At 39.9% G+C, this 14,494-nt stretch overlaps 2 protein-coding genes across 6 annotated transcripts; one reads left to right on the forward strand and one right to left on the reverse strand.

Moving 5' to 3' along the window:
* The first annotated feature begins 523 nt into the window (after positions 1-523).
* On the forward strand, positions 524-7,266 carry LOC112289409 (uncharacterized). 2 transcript variants are annotated; one of them, XM_024534593.3, is made up of 10 exons: positions 524-1,254; positions 2,705-3,543; positions 3,740-3,789; positions 3,964-4,099; positions 4,378-4,507; positions 4,738-5,355; positions 5,588-5,637; positions 6,046-6,177; positions 6,367-6,411; positions 6,845-7,266. In XM_024534593.3, exons 2-10 carry the CDS (start codon positions 2,881-2,883, stop codon positions 6,980-6,982), a joined length of 1,962 nt encoding a protein of 653 aa, XP_024390361.1. In that variant the 5' UTR covers positions 524-1,254; positions 2,705-2,880; the 3' UTR covers positions 6,983-7,266. The 2 variants fall into 2 exon arrangements, with proteins under 2 accessions (XP_024390361.1, XP_024390360.1); XM_024534592.3 differs by having other exon boundaries at positions 525-1,254; positions 6,043-6,177.
* Positions 7,267-8,757: 1,491 nt separating this feature from the next.
* On the reverse strand, positions 8,758-11,461 carry LOC112289410 (arabinosyltransferase RRA2). Of its 4 annotated transcripts, none has more exons than XM_024534597.3 (5): positions 11,143-11,461; positions 10,613-10,859; positions 10,010-10,339; positions 9,704-9,869; positions 8,758-9,585 (listed from the first exon to the last, which is right to left on the reverse strand). In XM_024534597.3, exons 2-5 carry the CDS (start codon positions 10,784-10,786, stop codon positions 8,984-8,986), a joined length of 1,272 nt encoding a protein of 423 aa, XP_024390365.1. In that variant the 5' UTR covers positions 10,787-10,859; positions 11,143-11,461; the 3' UTR covers positions 8,758-8,983. The 4 variants fall into 4 exon arrangements, with proteins under 4 accessions (XP_024390365.1, XP_024390363.1, XP_024390362.1 ...); XM_024534595.2 differs by having other exon boundaries at positions 10,010-10,342; positions 10,613-10,837; positions 11,143-11,440; XM_024534594.3 differs by having other exon boundaries at positions 10,010-10,342; positions 11,143-11,440.
* Positions 11,462-14,494: the final 3,033 nt, after the last annotated feature.

A 14,494-nucleotide genomic window follows, 5' to 3' on the forward strand; every position in this document is an offset into this window, starting at 1 on the left:
ATTTATGTAAAAATAATAGAAAATTTTAATTTATAAAATAAAACTTTTTATTTTTATTATTTTTATTTATTTCATTTAAATATTAATTCTGAATTTCTAAATAAAAATATCACTACAGAGTTTTTTTTTCATGAATTTAAAAATTTCTGAATTACATATTTTATACAATCAAATTTTATTCTATTAGAAATAGAGTGGGTTGAAGAGAGTACAATTGCCATGCCTCTGGAAGGCAGGGACAACATCTCGATTCCGTGGGATGGGACCTGGATATTAGAACGGGCGATAGAGAACAACGGGGAATTAGGCCCAACCCGCTCTGGCATCCGACAACCCGTCCAAAGGGGTCTCGGCCACTCCTGCACGAGCTCCAGCTCAGCACCGGCCACGACTCTATCTGGACGAACGGAACCAATGGGAGCACGCAGAAATCTCCGACGTGGCAGATTAGAACCTGGTCCATCCAATGGCCCTACGCCACTTTGAATCCGCCGAGGAACCTCCCACCCCGCCACTGGCACATTTGCGTCGTTGTCGACTCCTTGGCCCCCGAATCAAATTCGCGCCTCAAACGACGTCGGATTTGCGAGTTCGTTCGGGTAGGGCTTCAAATTCACTGGCCCTCCTCGTCGCGACGATGGATTTCAAAGGCTATAGTCGCTCTTCCTCGCCGATGGTAGATTGTGTCCATCGCCGCCGGTCGGTGGTGCGTGGTCATGGATTTCATCGAAGTGGAAACAATTAAACCACACTGTAAGCTCGATTTGTGTGCCGCACTGAGAGACGCCGAGGCGTAGGGCGGGAGTCGGAATCATTTCAGCTTGATTCTCTCTCTCGTTTGGTTTTGCGTTTCGTAGGCTTAGACTAGTGTCGTTACGGGGATTCCTTGTCCGTTGTTGTCGCAGGGGGTTTTGTTTCTCCCCGTGCATTAGTTGCCAGCTTGCTGCTGGTGCTCATTCAATGCAAGGGTCCGTTTCCGGTGGCTGAAAAGTGTGTGTTCGGGTTAAAGAGGTAGTAGTCTAGGGTAGTTGTGGATGTGAGAAGGGGGGAGGCGTTTGGAATTGGCCGTTCAGGAGGTGTTACCCTGACGGCACATCGGGTTGTTTGTTCCCCCACGCGGAGCGGGATTACCGATCCGCGTCGTCTTCGTTGTGGTGGGGAGCTAGCCAGGGGCGGTCGGAGGGTCGTGGATTTGAAGTTTGCCTGTAGTGCCGTTCTTTGCGGGCGGGCGTCCGGCGGAATTTCACGACGATGGTGAGTTATTCATTGGTCATTTTCCCGCGCTTCGCTTATCATCTCGTTTGTGATGTTTGCCATCAGTTTTGATTGCGGGTGACATTTTACGACGAGGTGGTATTCGCACGGGGAGGCTTTTAGTTTATGTGCGGGGATGTCCGTGCAGTGATCCATAAGTGCCGAAATGTTGTTGCGTGGTTCCTTACGCTTTTGTTTTTTCTAATTCATTGGCAATGAGCTATGCGCTTCTCCCTGTCCCGGGAATTGAGTTGATGGTCCAATGCTGTCAGAGTTGATCACATCCTTGAACGTGTTTTGTACATTCAGATCAAGCAGCACTTAATCGATTGAAGTAGCTGTTTATTTACATGACGCATTAATAATGGCCTCTCTTTTAATGTCTTCGTCTCGGTCTCCTTGCTCTTAACCGCCTATCTTGCTTTTGTTCCTAAACAACTTTCCGGATTACTGTAGCTCTCAATCAGAAATGTAGGAGGGTCGTCGATTACTCACGCACCGCCAGTCTCTGAAGACTTATGGAGTTATTTCTTCTTGTTTCAAACTTTTAATACATATTCAATTACTATTTAAGGTGGTGTTTCCTACATTCACAGTTATTTAGGTCATTAGGATTATAAGTCCTATATGATGCAGTTTCCAGGTGCCGTGGTTAGGTTGATCATCAATTTCCTACTTCTTCAATAGTGAAGTATAATGGTGTCGGAATCTACCTTATTTTAGTTGGTGTCGTTTTCCGCATATGAGCGATGCCATTTCTTCCAGGAAGAACATGCACAGCTCTGCACTCAAATTATGATGGACACTGCATAGCTTGTTCTCGGTTAAAGGACCTCTTGCAATCCAGAAGAACAACTGAAGAGAGATCATATTAGGAGATAACCTACGTCTCAGTGACTTCCTGATGATAGGCCTTTTACATCTGTGGACAATCTGGATCTCTACAGTATTGGAAAAAAAGCTTTGTTGCTGCTTCTGTATATCTATGTGCATGCAGAAGATTGTAGACTGCAAGATTATCTGTAATTACCTTTATTCCACCTCTCCATTAGAGGTTTCTGAAAGTTATCTGCATTTGTCGATCTAACGAAGCTGATTGCTAATTGTGAATGATTTTCGTACTTTTTTTGATTACGTAGCTTTGAGATACTATCAGTTACGTTATACTGATAATGGTGCATATCGCCAAATATGATAATCTTATCAGTCAACAGAACCATCAAGTCTTGAGCTCTCCTCCCAAGAAGAGCGCAAGGCTTGAACATATTGTGCCTATGTAACGAAGATCACTGGGGTTTGTGGTGTTCATGCAGACACTTGCACTCAAATTTCACACTTTCGAATGTCCGTCGTGAGTTATTCAAGCTTTTGTTGCTGTTTTTGGACTGGAATCTAGATATCTATATTTGAAGTGCTGCCATCGAATGACATTAAGGACATGTTTGTGCAGGAAAGCCGTGAAGGAAACCATATTCTTGAGTTCATTATCCTGGAATGAGATCAGTTTCACGACATTGTTAAGCTCTTTTTATCGACTACCCTCTGGTTTAGATGGCGAGACACTATTTATCTTTTCTTCGGAATGAATCATCTTGAATCGCAAAGACCTTTAAATGTTTTTATTCAATGCATGGACTGTTCACGATGATGGTGACTGGTGGGAGTCGTTGTGATCTCCTGCAAAGCTGTTGTCAGGCTCCACCATATTGTGGATTATCGAGCAACGAGAATCTCGAAGTATCTCAGAGGAGCAAGGAATGGCACACGAGCGTATTCAGGAAAGAGAATCTAAGAATTACTGGACTTGTTAGAACAAGAATCAGTTGTAGGAACTTGCCGACATGCAAATACCAATCCTGTATATTGTGCGTGAACGGAAGCTGTACCAGCGTCACTGGCTCAGAATCAGGAGTATCTCTTAGCAGAGTGGTGGTTAGTACAAATCTGATAAGAAGACGTGGAATATGCAATCAAGTCACAGTAAAGAGACGCTGGATAAGGTGTTACGCGAATGGTGTATCAAGGGAGGATGATAAAAATGGAGGGGGAAGCAGGGGTCATGGTGGAAAGCAATCCGGTCCTATTGAGAGTACCTCATCTTGGACAAATAGTGTTTCGCTAGATTCAGGAGAAGGTAGCGAACCGAAGAATTTTTTGCTAACTAACCCCCCATACGGAGGGGGATTGGAGGTTGGGATATCTAATTCAGAATATCAAAAGATTCAGGATTTAAGATTTTCGGGCGACATATGGGAGAACGACTCAGGACCTCAGGTTTTGGATTTACAGGTTGGTTCATAGTATCTTTTGCCTCTATGGCTGGTTCTCTGATTCGCTCGAGTATTCTCTGTTTTTTGGTAAGTATAGGCTGTGGCAGGGATGGTTCGCTATAAACTAGCTCTGGTGATACTAGTTCATATCAGAGCACAACCGAGCTTTTTCCAGTTTTCAATATCTAAAAGGTTGTTTTTTTGATGATGAACAGAGAACATTATACTGGTTCGGTTACCTCCCAAATCGTACAGCATTGACAGCGTAAGAGATTCATCAATGCTGATTGTTAAAAAGAAACGTTACAGAATTTTTTATTTTTTTTGAATATGTACAGTAGTTACGAGTTAATTATCCTTTACTTTGTGTGGTTTTTCAACATTCTTATCGAGTTTTTTGATAGTGAAAATACGCGCTCTTAAACTGTGTTGTTATCAGTTATTTTGGACCAGAGACAAAGAAAGCATTGCAGCAGTTTCAGATTGCGCATGGCGTGCCGGCCACTGGTGCATGGGGATCCTCATCTCGACAAGCTTTGTGGAAGCTACTCAGTGAAGACAGGTCTTCATTTTCTGTGAGTGTTCTTTGTTTACTGCGTTCAGTACTTGAATAGTTTGGGATTGGCACTTCCCAGTTATTATCAGGGTTTCAGTTGTGAATTTCTGGCTTTTGACCTCGTTGTAGGTCTGATGTGCCGCTGGGTTGATGCGAAGTATTTGGTGCATTGGATCATATCCCGGCGCTGTTAAGATTATAATCTCCTTCTATGATTAGTAGTCTGTAACGTTTCTTTTTAACAATCAGCATTGATGAGGAGGTAACTGAAACTCCTTCGATGTTGACATTCTGCAGGAGGGAAGCATTGTTCACGATGATTTTCAACTTCCGGATTCTACTTCGGTAGACGAAGTTAATGCAGGAGGTGCAGATGTTCGCATACGTGTTTCAGAACTGATGAACAGCATGGGTGGGCACAGTCAAGGTCTTTTTCTACTCTTGTTCAGTTCCTCACTATTATGATCAAGAGACAATGTTGAAGTATTGTGAGGAGATTTCATGTGATGATGCTAATTAGTCGCTGGAGTAGAACATTGGGTGTGCTCCTGTATCTGCAGTCTTACTGGCCTACTCGATCAACGCATTCTTGTCTGTGTTTCGATTTTGAGAGGTTGGTGGACCAATCTCCTAATTTGTCCCTTTTGTATGCCGCAGAATTTATGTCAACCTTGTCTTCTGCTCTACACTGGGGACATTTGCCAGCCAAAATCCCTAAAAGTGCTGCAATATTTGGACTATTCTTAGGGGTGCTGGTGGCTCTATTTGGTCTTGGATACTCTGTCGTAGGGTTGTTTCATGGACAACGTGGGCAACCTGTAAGGCGAAGGCTGTTAAGAGCACATTGGCGTGATGACTTAATTGGCAAAACCTCGACAAAGCCAAAAAGGCACCTTAACGTTTTCCTAGGCTTAGATCTGCCTCCAGTTGGAGAAGGAAATTTCAAGTATAAGCTTCGTTCAAAGTCAAATCCTAGTTCAACGAATGGTGTTGGGCGTACAGATCGCTTGATATTGTATGAAGGACAGGTATTAACTGGAGATGAAACACTTGGTCATGCGCATCGTTTTGTGACCGACCCAACGTCTCGCCGTGGTTCTGGAAGGACTTCTCAAGTTCCTCCCAAAGCAAAGACATCCTCATTTTCTTTACAAGAATCGACAGACAAAACTATGCAAAAATCAGCAAGTAACGAGAGACTCCCTGCATTACGCGAGAAAATTTCTCAAGATAGTCAGATTCCCTTCAATGGGTTGACTAATGCGCGCAATCGAGGTGAGAAACGTAGTAGATTTGAATGCTGCAGGTAGTTTAACAAGCCTACAAAGATAATCAAGTAAAATGCAATCAAACTCTATCTGCAACCTTTTTCTCAGTTTCATTCTCTCCTAGAAGTTGGTGGTTTTGGGAGATTAGGACGAAACTAGAGACAAGTTCTGGGTTCAGTTTCCAGCACAACGTAACGATAGGATCTATAACAAGCACATTCTTTTCGATACTGAAACAGATTCCAAGGCTTTCAAGATGGGTGGCAACCGATGGCGGGACGAGGATGAGGTGAGGACGTTGTCTTGTAGAACATCGTGTCCACATTTGAATTGGGAATGGTTGTACGATCAAGGAACCTCGAAAGGGATTGTTGTTTGTCATAGTTTCTCTCTTTTAAAAGTGTTATTGTATATAAGTTGTGCAGTTGTTAGTGATGTTTCTATCAATTTCGTAGTGGTAGCTATATGACAGCCGAGCGCGAACTTCCGTAGGAAAGTCGTAGGTTCTAAAATATGGTATTGGTGACAACTTATGGGCGATGTTGGCACTTATATTTGCAGCCGGTACTTGTGCTTTGGCCGTCACCAGCCCTAATTTATGGATGGTGTACGATTCATTTCTTTGACACACTTCAACAGAAAATGTGATGCGTCATGCATTGCATATTTACATCGCATTTATTTGGTTTTGCAGCAGGACTTTAAAGACCGTGTGGAGGAATTGCGCAAGGCAGTGCAGGCTGCGGAAAAGAATCGGCAGGCGGCTATGCGAGCTTTAGCTGAAGAACGTCAACGTAGTCTCGAATTGCAAGTTAAAATAAGTCGCCAGGTATTGTTTGTACGTCGTCGTGTTATGCGTCCGAGAATGTGTATTCTTGGTTACTAGTAGTTATCTGCTTTGATATGACTTACATTAGAACAAATATCTGTTTTCGAGTTTTTGTTATTCTCAAGTCGCGTTCTATGTGCAGATTTGAGGGTCTTAACATGAAAGTGTGATTGTTATTTTGGCTCTCAGAAAGAAACAGCAGCTGCTCTTGAAGAGGAAGTTCGGGTCTTGAAGGTATGGGCTGTAGCTAGCTCCAATCACATGGCTGACTCATCTATCCGGGATCTTGTCGTTTCATACATGCAATTTTGTGATTTAAATCAACTTTTTTGAATATTTACCATTGCAGAAATCGTATCTAGCTCCCTAGCAATGCACTGAGTGAAGTCATTTAGAACTATTCTGAAACAACTAATTTAAAATTATCATCATTAATACTTCCATTATCATTTAGTGTGGAGCATTGTGCTTTGCTCCTCACATGAATTATTTCTGGGAGCCTCTTCAGCCGATCTTAATAGACCTGGACATTGCAACTTTTCCAAATTCTCGAACCTGGCAGTGTCTTTCTCATGGCTGTCCCCGTTAGTTGGTTCTTACTTTTTGTTTTTTGTAAAACAAGCTCTTAGTAAAGCCATTAACGATCAAGTAATTGTCTGACATTCAGGAATCTCATGATGCATTGCTGGCATCTTTGCGGAAGAAGTATAGCTCTTCTGTGGCAGCTCGGGCTGCTGCTGCTCTTCTCTACCAAAATTGGGATACAGAGTACGAAGAAGGCAGTCCTCAGACGCTATCCAACTGATTTTGTACTGTGCATGTTTGTAGGAAATGATGTCACCTGTATCTACCACAAGATTTTGTTTGTTTATTTATTTTCCTTCACTGGAACATTGGGTAGATGTGTCACTGAGTGCTATGCATATGGGTCAGTTTTATCCATGGGAGGCATCCCAACTGTATGTACAATATTCTATTATTTGGGTCTTTGAATGGTATTTAAAGCCCACTTCAGTAGGTTTTCAGGTAAAGTAATAAAGCCCAATTCAGGCTTTTATGCTTGCAGTTCTACTGCCAGTCCCCTTTTAATTGCTCTTGAATTCTGAACATTGTTTCCTAGTACCTGTTAATATTTTTTATTTCCTAGTTGAACTTCTTGAAAGCATGGCACGCGCATCAACAGTTGAAGCATAGTAATTGAATTCATTCTTGTGCATACGTATGCTTTTATACTCTTAATCTCCTTTTTTCTACATTTGATTTGCATTCGTCTGTAGATGAGGGGCAGAAAACCTTGACGAATGGCGATACACAATCTAATGTGTATTGAAGAGTGTTTGTCAAGTTTGCAGTCATAATCCAACGTGTATCACATTACAAAAGAATTGGATTGATTTACTAGTCACATGAACATTAGAATTTTTTCTTAGTAGTAAGTTATTTTAGCAACTAATTTAGAACTTGTTGGAGTGGCAATCACGTTGTGGTAGCGGGTAGGTTTTGTGATAACATTACAGTGGCCTCGTAGTCAATCTTTTCATGTGTAGGTACCATAAAACTCAAAAAGTTATTAGTTTCTATATGTAACATTTTATCGCATTCTCGTGTGCGTTTCGCATGTACTACCTGTTTTATCCTACTTGCAACATGAAAATAATCTTGCGACTGAAGTGGGATATAATATCTTAATGTGTCCTAAGCTTCTCCGATATACATCAGATTATACTATCAAAAACATCATCTTTTATTGATAAATTAACGTAATCATACACAGTGTCGTTTATATAGTGCAATTGTTGTTTACGTAGTGAAAATTGCTATTAGACTTATTACCACCAACTCTTAAAATAATTGTAAAATAACTATGTAAAATCAAATTCATATTGACTTGCTTTGAATTTGCAATTACATTCAGGAAGCATGACTACCTTCAAGCTTCCGTGCCAGCCTTAATGTGCCGAGAGCTTCGGAGTCAGTGGCCGAAGGGAATCATATACTATTTGCAGTTGAGATTTTCATGAGAAAGATTTTGCTTGCGATTTGAGGGGGTGTACGTTCCAGAAACTGGGTACAATGTTGCTCATCATTTTCTTCACACCAGTGGTGAGCATGCAGGCAGGTTCGCTGCAATCAAGCTGGCCGGGACTATCACGTTTACCGTGTAGTACCATGAGTCTACGGACAACCATTTAGAGCGATTGAGGAATGGATGATTCGGTTCATTCCTGGACGGGAAAGATTTAGAACAAAAGAATCAGTCGAACCGGAGCTTGTATGGTAACGAAGTCCCATCCTAGAAGTGATTTGGGTGTAATTAGCCTAAATATTGTAGACTTACATACGTGTTTCTAATCTGCTCCGTCTTGGCTTCCATCTCTGTACGTTTTCTCATGGAAAAGAACCTTGGAAAGTTGAACTTAGATTATTTCAACCATCAAACTTATGTCCGTAGAATAGCAATTTTGAGTGGTGGGCATGTGGTTATTTGCCGGGTGAGCCCATACGGCTTCGTGGAGCATAGTCTTAAGTTACACCACAAGATGAATAGAAGATTGAAAATGGGAAAAAAAATAGTTCTAGTCGCGGCGAAAAACAGGGGACTTTTCAAGAATTAGTTAAAGATGAGCAGTGAAGTACTTGATTGCTTCTCCTGGTAATAAAATTAGCTGTTCTTCTACAACTGTCGTCTCCCATGGTCACACCTCATAGCCCAAACTCAACTTTTACGGGCACGAGGCGAAAAATTAAGTTTCAAGAGACCTTCAATTCAGAAGCCTCATCTATCGAATGCCAATATTAGACAGCATTACCTTTCAGAACCATCCGGAAAGCGCTGCAAAGCCTTCGTATTCCCCTTCACGTAGTACTCCACAATGGCAAGCATGCGATCGTATTTGTCAGGATGATAGTTCACATGAATGGTCACGGGTTTATACTCTGCAAAATCCTTTTCCTTGCGAAGTATTTTGAACAATACCTTGCTGTTCATGAACAGATAGAAGTCGAGTACTCGCCGGGAGGCATGGAGGCCCTCGTAACCAGGATGTGAAGGATTGAAGAGCTCCTCGTTGAAGACTGCTTGGTCCCAAGCTTTCTCTTTCGTCAGCTTGGCAGTCACGCGGTCGAGGAGCTCGATAGAGGGGACGGTAGGGCGAATATAGAACAGGCCAGAGTTGAACACCCAGATACGCATGGTGTGTGCGTAGCGGGACCAGCCCATAGAAGGGTCAGTCATAACGTCATCGTACCCATAGGCTGTGGTATTGTCGAAGCCATCCGACATGCTCTCCACGTCACAGTCACGGTGGAGATGGTTAAAGGGGTTTTGAAGGTAGACAATATCAACGTCGGAGAGGAGGATGCTATACCCCAGCACTAGGAACTCTCGCAGAAGATGAAACTTCAAACCTATTAGGGCAACAGCAGGAGTTCGACAAATAAGTCATTAAAAAAAGGAAATGTTACTTCAAGATGAAGTAGAAAGATTGGTTGTGGTAAGGATTGTGGGGGATGGAGGATGGGTCACCTGAGATAGCATGATTGGCGCCAGTTCCAGCTTGTGATTTCGAAATCGTGGCGTCTCGTCTGTAGACAGGCACATCATGGTCTTGACAAAAAGAGGCAATCTCATCGTCCAAAGCAACCACCAAGTAATTTGTAACACCCACCCGCTTGATGCTCTCAAACCAAATCTGTGGAGGGTTTGGCGAAGGGTAAGCGTGGACCCAGACGAAGATAATAGCAGGATGATGGGGTTGCACTACCAGCAGAAACATTTGCTACTAAACCATTACTGAGTGAGTTGATTTACATGGTTTGTGTGGAACATTACCTGGACCATATCTCGGACATTGTTGTTCGAGATGCCAACAATCAGCTCTCCATTCACGGCAACCTTCTTCAGAAGCGCAGAGAGCTTGGGATTGGTCGATTCATCTGGGTGCACCTCCTGATTTGTACGCATGCTTTTTACAGTGCCAGGAGGCCCTACCTTGACAGGAGGAGACACCGCCTTCAGCTGCTTTTTAGCTGCAGCAGCCTCTTGCTCCAACAAGGCATTCTTTAAATTGAGTTGAGCTAGTTCGGTGTTTTCGACCTTGAGGCGCTTGACTTCCCTTTCAAGCATCGCCACTTTCGATTCCAAAGACAAGATGGCTCCATCCTGCTGCATGACCCGCAAGACGTCTCCAGGAAGATGGAGTCAAATGTCGATACATACAGCGATCTATCCTCAGATAACAATCTTCTCATAGGTATTCAGGTTTCACAGGCACATTTACTACAAGTTTTAATTCTTTTTATATTTTGAAACAATTAAAAGACATATTGAAAACCCTAACTCGGGCAACAATTACAAAGCAAAAGCATTCTTCTCATGAAAATTGGGTGTGTCTATAGATCTTGGGTCAACCGAAATGAGGCGACAACTGCCTACCTTGCTTGAAGAGCCATCCAAGCGATCGTAGCCGAAGGTGGATGAGGTGGACATGCCATGGGGTCTGAGATAGGCCCACAGGGCTCCCAAGGTCAGGCCGATCACAACAGCGTACACAATTCTGTAATCCCTCGTCGCTCCTCGCAATCCCAAAGGGTCCTTCCTTCCCTTCATCTTCTCCTCTCCCTTCCCTTCCAGATATACCAACCTTCACTTTCTCCAGCTCTGCAAAGCCCTACCCCATTCTCTGCATCATCACCATTCTCTTATGCCCCCCTGAACCAGCTATGGCGTCTTCAATGACTCAACACTCAACGCGAATGACTCTCTCATGCCTTGCTCCAAGTCAAGGCGACCGAACCCACATTCCTCCGTTCTTTCTCTCACATCGATCGCTGACTCTTCGTACTAAACAAATCCTCCCAGAAGACAACCCACACTCGCTGGATCCAAGCAGTTCCGAACCCACATTACACTGAACATCACCAACCCCCAAGAAGAAGCAAAAGAGGGGTGGAGAAGTAACCCACCTGTTGAATGAGCACCACAAGCTTCATGAGCTGATTGCGCATCAACACGAAGCCAGACGATTCCATCCACCCATTCGGAGGTGTTCGCTCACCACCTCCTCGCGCGCTGGCCTCTACTTAGATTGTCTTTAACACACACACCTATTCGGGGTTCATCTAATATGCAACTGTGATGTGAAATTGCAGTAACGAAGACACAGGGGAACAAATACTGGTAGACTAGGTGAGAGCATCCACACCCGAGATGAAGCCCTTCAGCTATGGCGGAATTCGATGGGTTAGTTTGGCGAAGGATGGTGACGGACAAGACAAGTCTCCCCTCGTGAAATACACGGGATTTGCGAACCAGGGACCAGAGTGACGAACTCCTAACCAACGGAAGCTTGAATTGAAGTTCGTTCATCTCATCGACGGAATGAATGGTACAATATGGAGCGAGGGAGCGAGCGGGGATTTCGAAATTTGGTGGCATCTTTTGAAATTGGAATCCTTCGATTGAATCCGACATTCTTCCGGTGCAAAAAAGTTGGCTGGAAATGATCTCAATGATGCTTCGGTATAAGAGATGCAGTGTCCAGTGGGTTTCGCAGATGGGTTATTTAATAATGTCTATCAAGACGTGGAGGTTACCATCTTGTGAGTGAAAACATGAACAGCATGTGCCAAAGTCTGATTCAGCCGCAGGTGCCCTAAGCCATGGAGCTCGTGTGCCCCACTTGTTCCGACTCTCCTAGAGTTTGCGATATTTTCATAGAGCTATTTTCACAATGTGTAGAGAAAATCAAATGCTTTTCTATGTAAACTTTGGTTGATTGAGCACCCCTTGTGAAAAGGAGGATGATAAATTAATTTGTCTAAATCTTAAATTGACCAACCACAAAATACTTGTGTACATAAACATTCAAGTCTCCTCCTAGTTGTTGTGGATTTGTGATATTTTAATTAGGTTTTGATTTCATGTGTTTGGATACTGGTGCCCCACCAACAAGATATCCTAAGCTGTTTGCTTGAATTAACAATCAAAATATCACTTAGGTTTAAAATAAATAAAAATCTCTATTGCAATAGAATTGGGGCTAATCAAGTAGATCATTGGGGCAATTTAAAACCACAAAGTCATGTGGTGGATTGATTTAAGATATAGATGGGTCAATTTAATATTCCTCCTTTAAGAACTATTCCATTATTATTATTATTTTTATAATTTCATTAGAATGTGGGGACATCATAATATATTATTACAAGAAGTTAAAATATTACAAAAGTCATGATTATGTATAAATCCATATCTGATTGCTTTAAGCAAGATACAAAAGTGAACCAAATTTTTGTAATTATTGCTTATCTTTTCAAGAAAATTACAATCATATATATATATATATATATATATATATATTTAAATTTTTTTAGGAGATTTATTCCTTTATTGTTTAATAATAAGGCCAATACAAAAGAGTCTTATTTTTAGGTTCTTGCAAGTCTTTTACATATCTTAGGTGAGAGTATGTAGTTCAATTGTACATATGAACTTGCATTTCAACAACTAAAGTAATTATCCTTAATCCATGATTTTTCAAATTGCAAAAAAGAATTGGCTGATTTTAAAATTCCTTTATGATATTCTCTTTTGTCTTTTTCTAACATGTTTGTTTTTTTTTGTTTTGTTTTGTTTTTTTTTTTGGATTAAAAATCTATACCATATTATTCTTTTTACTTTGTCATTTGGCCAATAAAATTTCCTAAATTTTATATTCTTATGTTGCTTCTAAATAGTCCAAAAGCAAAGTTTAACAATTAGTGCCAAAAGTGCTTTCATACCTTTGAAGTAATTAAGGTTGTTAGCAAAGATTGTTTGTTGTTAGTTTAGGGTTGTGTATATACTTGCTTAGATTCCATTTTTACTCAAAAAGTGTAGAAAAATAGCTTCTCAATCCTATATTGGTTTTGCTTTTGGATATTTTTAAAATCCATATATGATAGTTTTTGTTGTTTTGGAGGTACTAATAAGACATGTATTATTGATATCTTTTTGTAGTTTTTTCTTCAATATATTTAACATACTATTTCAATGGAAAATAAGCTAGATTAATTAATTAATCTCTCTTTTTCTTTCTTTCTTTCTATATAGTTTTATTCAACTTTTTGATTTATTTTAAATTTTAATCAGATTTAGATTAGATTAATAAAGAGATCTTTTATTAGTAGTATTTTTGCTCTTTTTGGCTTGATATCTTTTTAGAGAACACTTATTGCTTGATAAAAAATTATTAGAGTCAAATTCTAAGTTTTGTAGAAGTTGTAAACAATAAGAGTAGATGTGCAACTACATTGTTTTTTTTGCCAAGTTACCATCTTGTAAAGATACATCAATATTATCTTCCAATTATCCATATCTATTTTTGTATAGAATTCATGCAATGTGATTATTTTAGGATCTTTTCTTAAAACAAAACTTACCTTATTTTATGTGTAGATGTTCTAGATATTATTCAATTATAACAAGAATTTTTTTTCTTCTTATCTTTGTCTTTTATCTTTGGAAATTTGAAGCAAAAGATTAGACCATGCTAAATTGTTAATATTATAGACTCCTATCTAATCTTTATCTTAAAAAAATAAAGAGCCTTGATATAAGGTCTCAATCCAATGTTGATGTGTTTATAAAATTAAGAATATTTCTATATGTAATTTTAAGGAAATAAATTAAATCAAATTATTGCATCATTCCATTGTCTTAGATTATTTGCTTGTTTATACCACATGCCTTTAATCTAGTATATTCTAACCTTATAGAATCAAATTCCAATATATTTAAAAAAATTAATAAATATATAAATAAAATTTAAACCATATTTATTTTTTAGAGGAAATTTGAAGATGAAATAATAATTTTTAATTCATATATATTTAATATTTTTATCAAATAATTTCTAAATCATATAAATATATCAACTAATGGAATATTTTGATGTCAAATTAGTTATCTAATAGATATAAAAGTCCATCAATTTATACTTTTGAAAGATCTTGTGTCTTAGGCTTTATATTCTAAAAATTGCTACAGATAAGTACCATTATGCATCAATGCTTTAACCATCCATCTAGCTACTAATATATTATAAGTTATTTTTTATAGTTAAAGAAATAAAATATTTCTATTTTTTATGTAATTACTAACTATTTATCTAAAGAATCTAATACAAGTATTTATCAAGGACATGAATATCAAAGAACCAAAAAATCAATACATTCTTATGCCATTTAAAAGATTAGATAATTACTTAGAGATGGTATAATATTAAATTCAAATGGCTATTGTCAAAGTTAAAAAAGCTAGAGTCTCTTGAAACAA

Source organism: Physcomitrium patens, chromosome 12, assembly GCF_059467195.1.
Source record: "Physcomitrium patens ecotype Gransden chromosome 12, ASM5946719v1, whole genome shotgun sequence".
NCBI lineage: Eukaryota > Viridiplantae > Streptophyta > Bryopsida > Funariales > Funariaceae > Physcomitrium > Physcomitrium patens.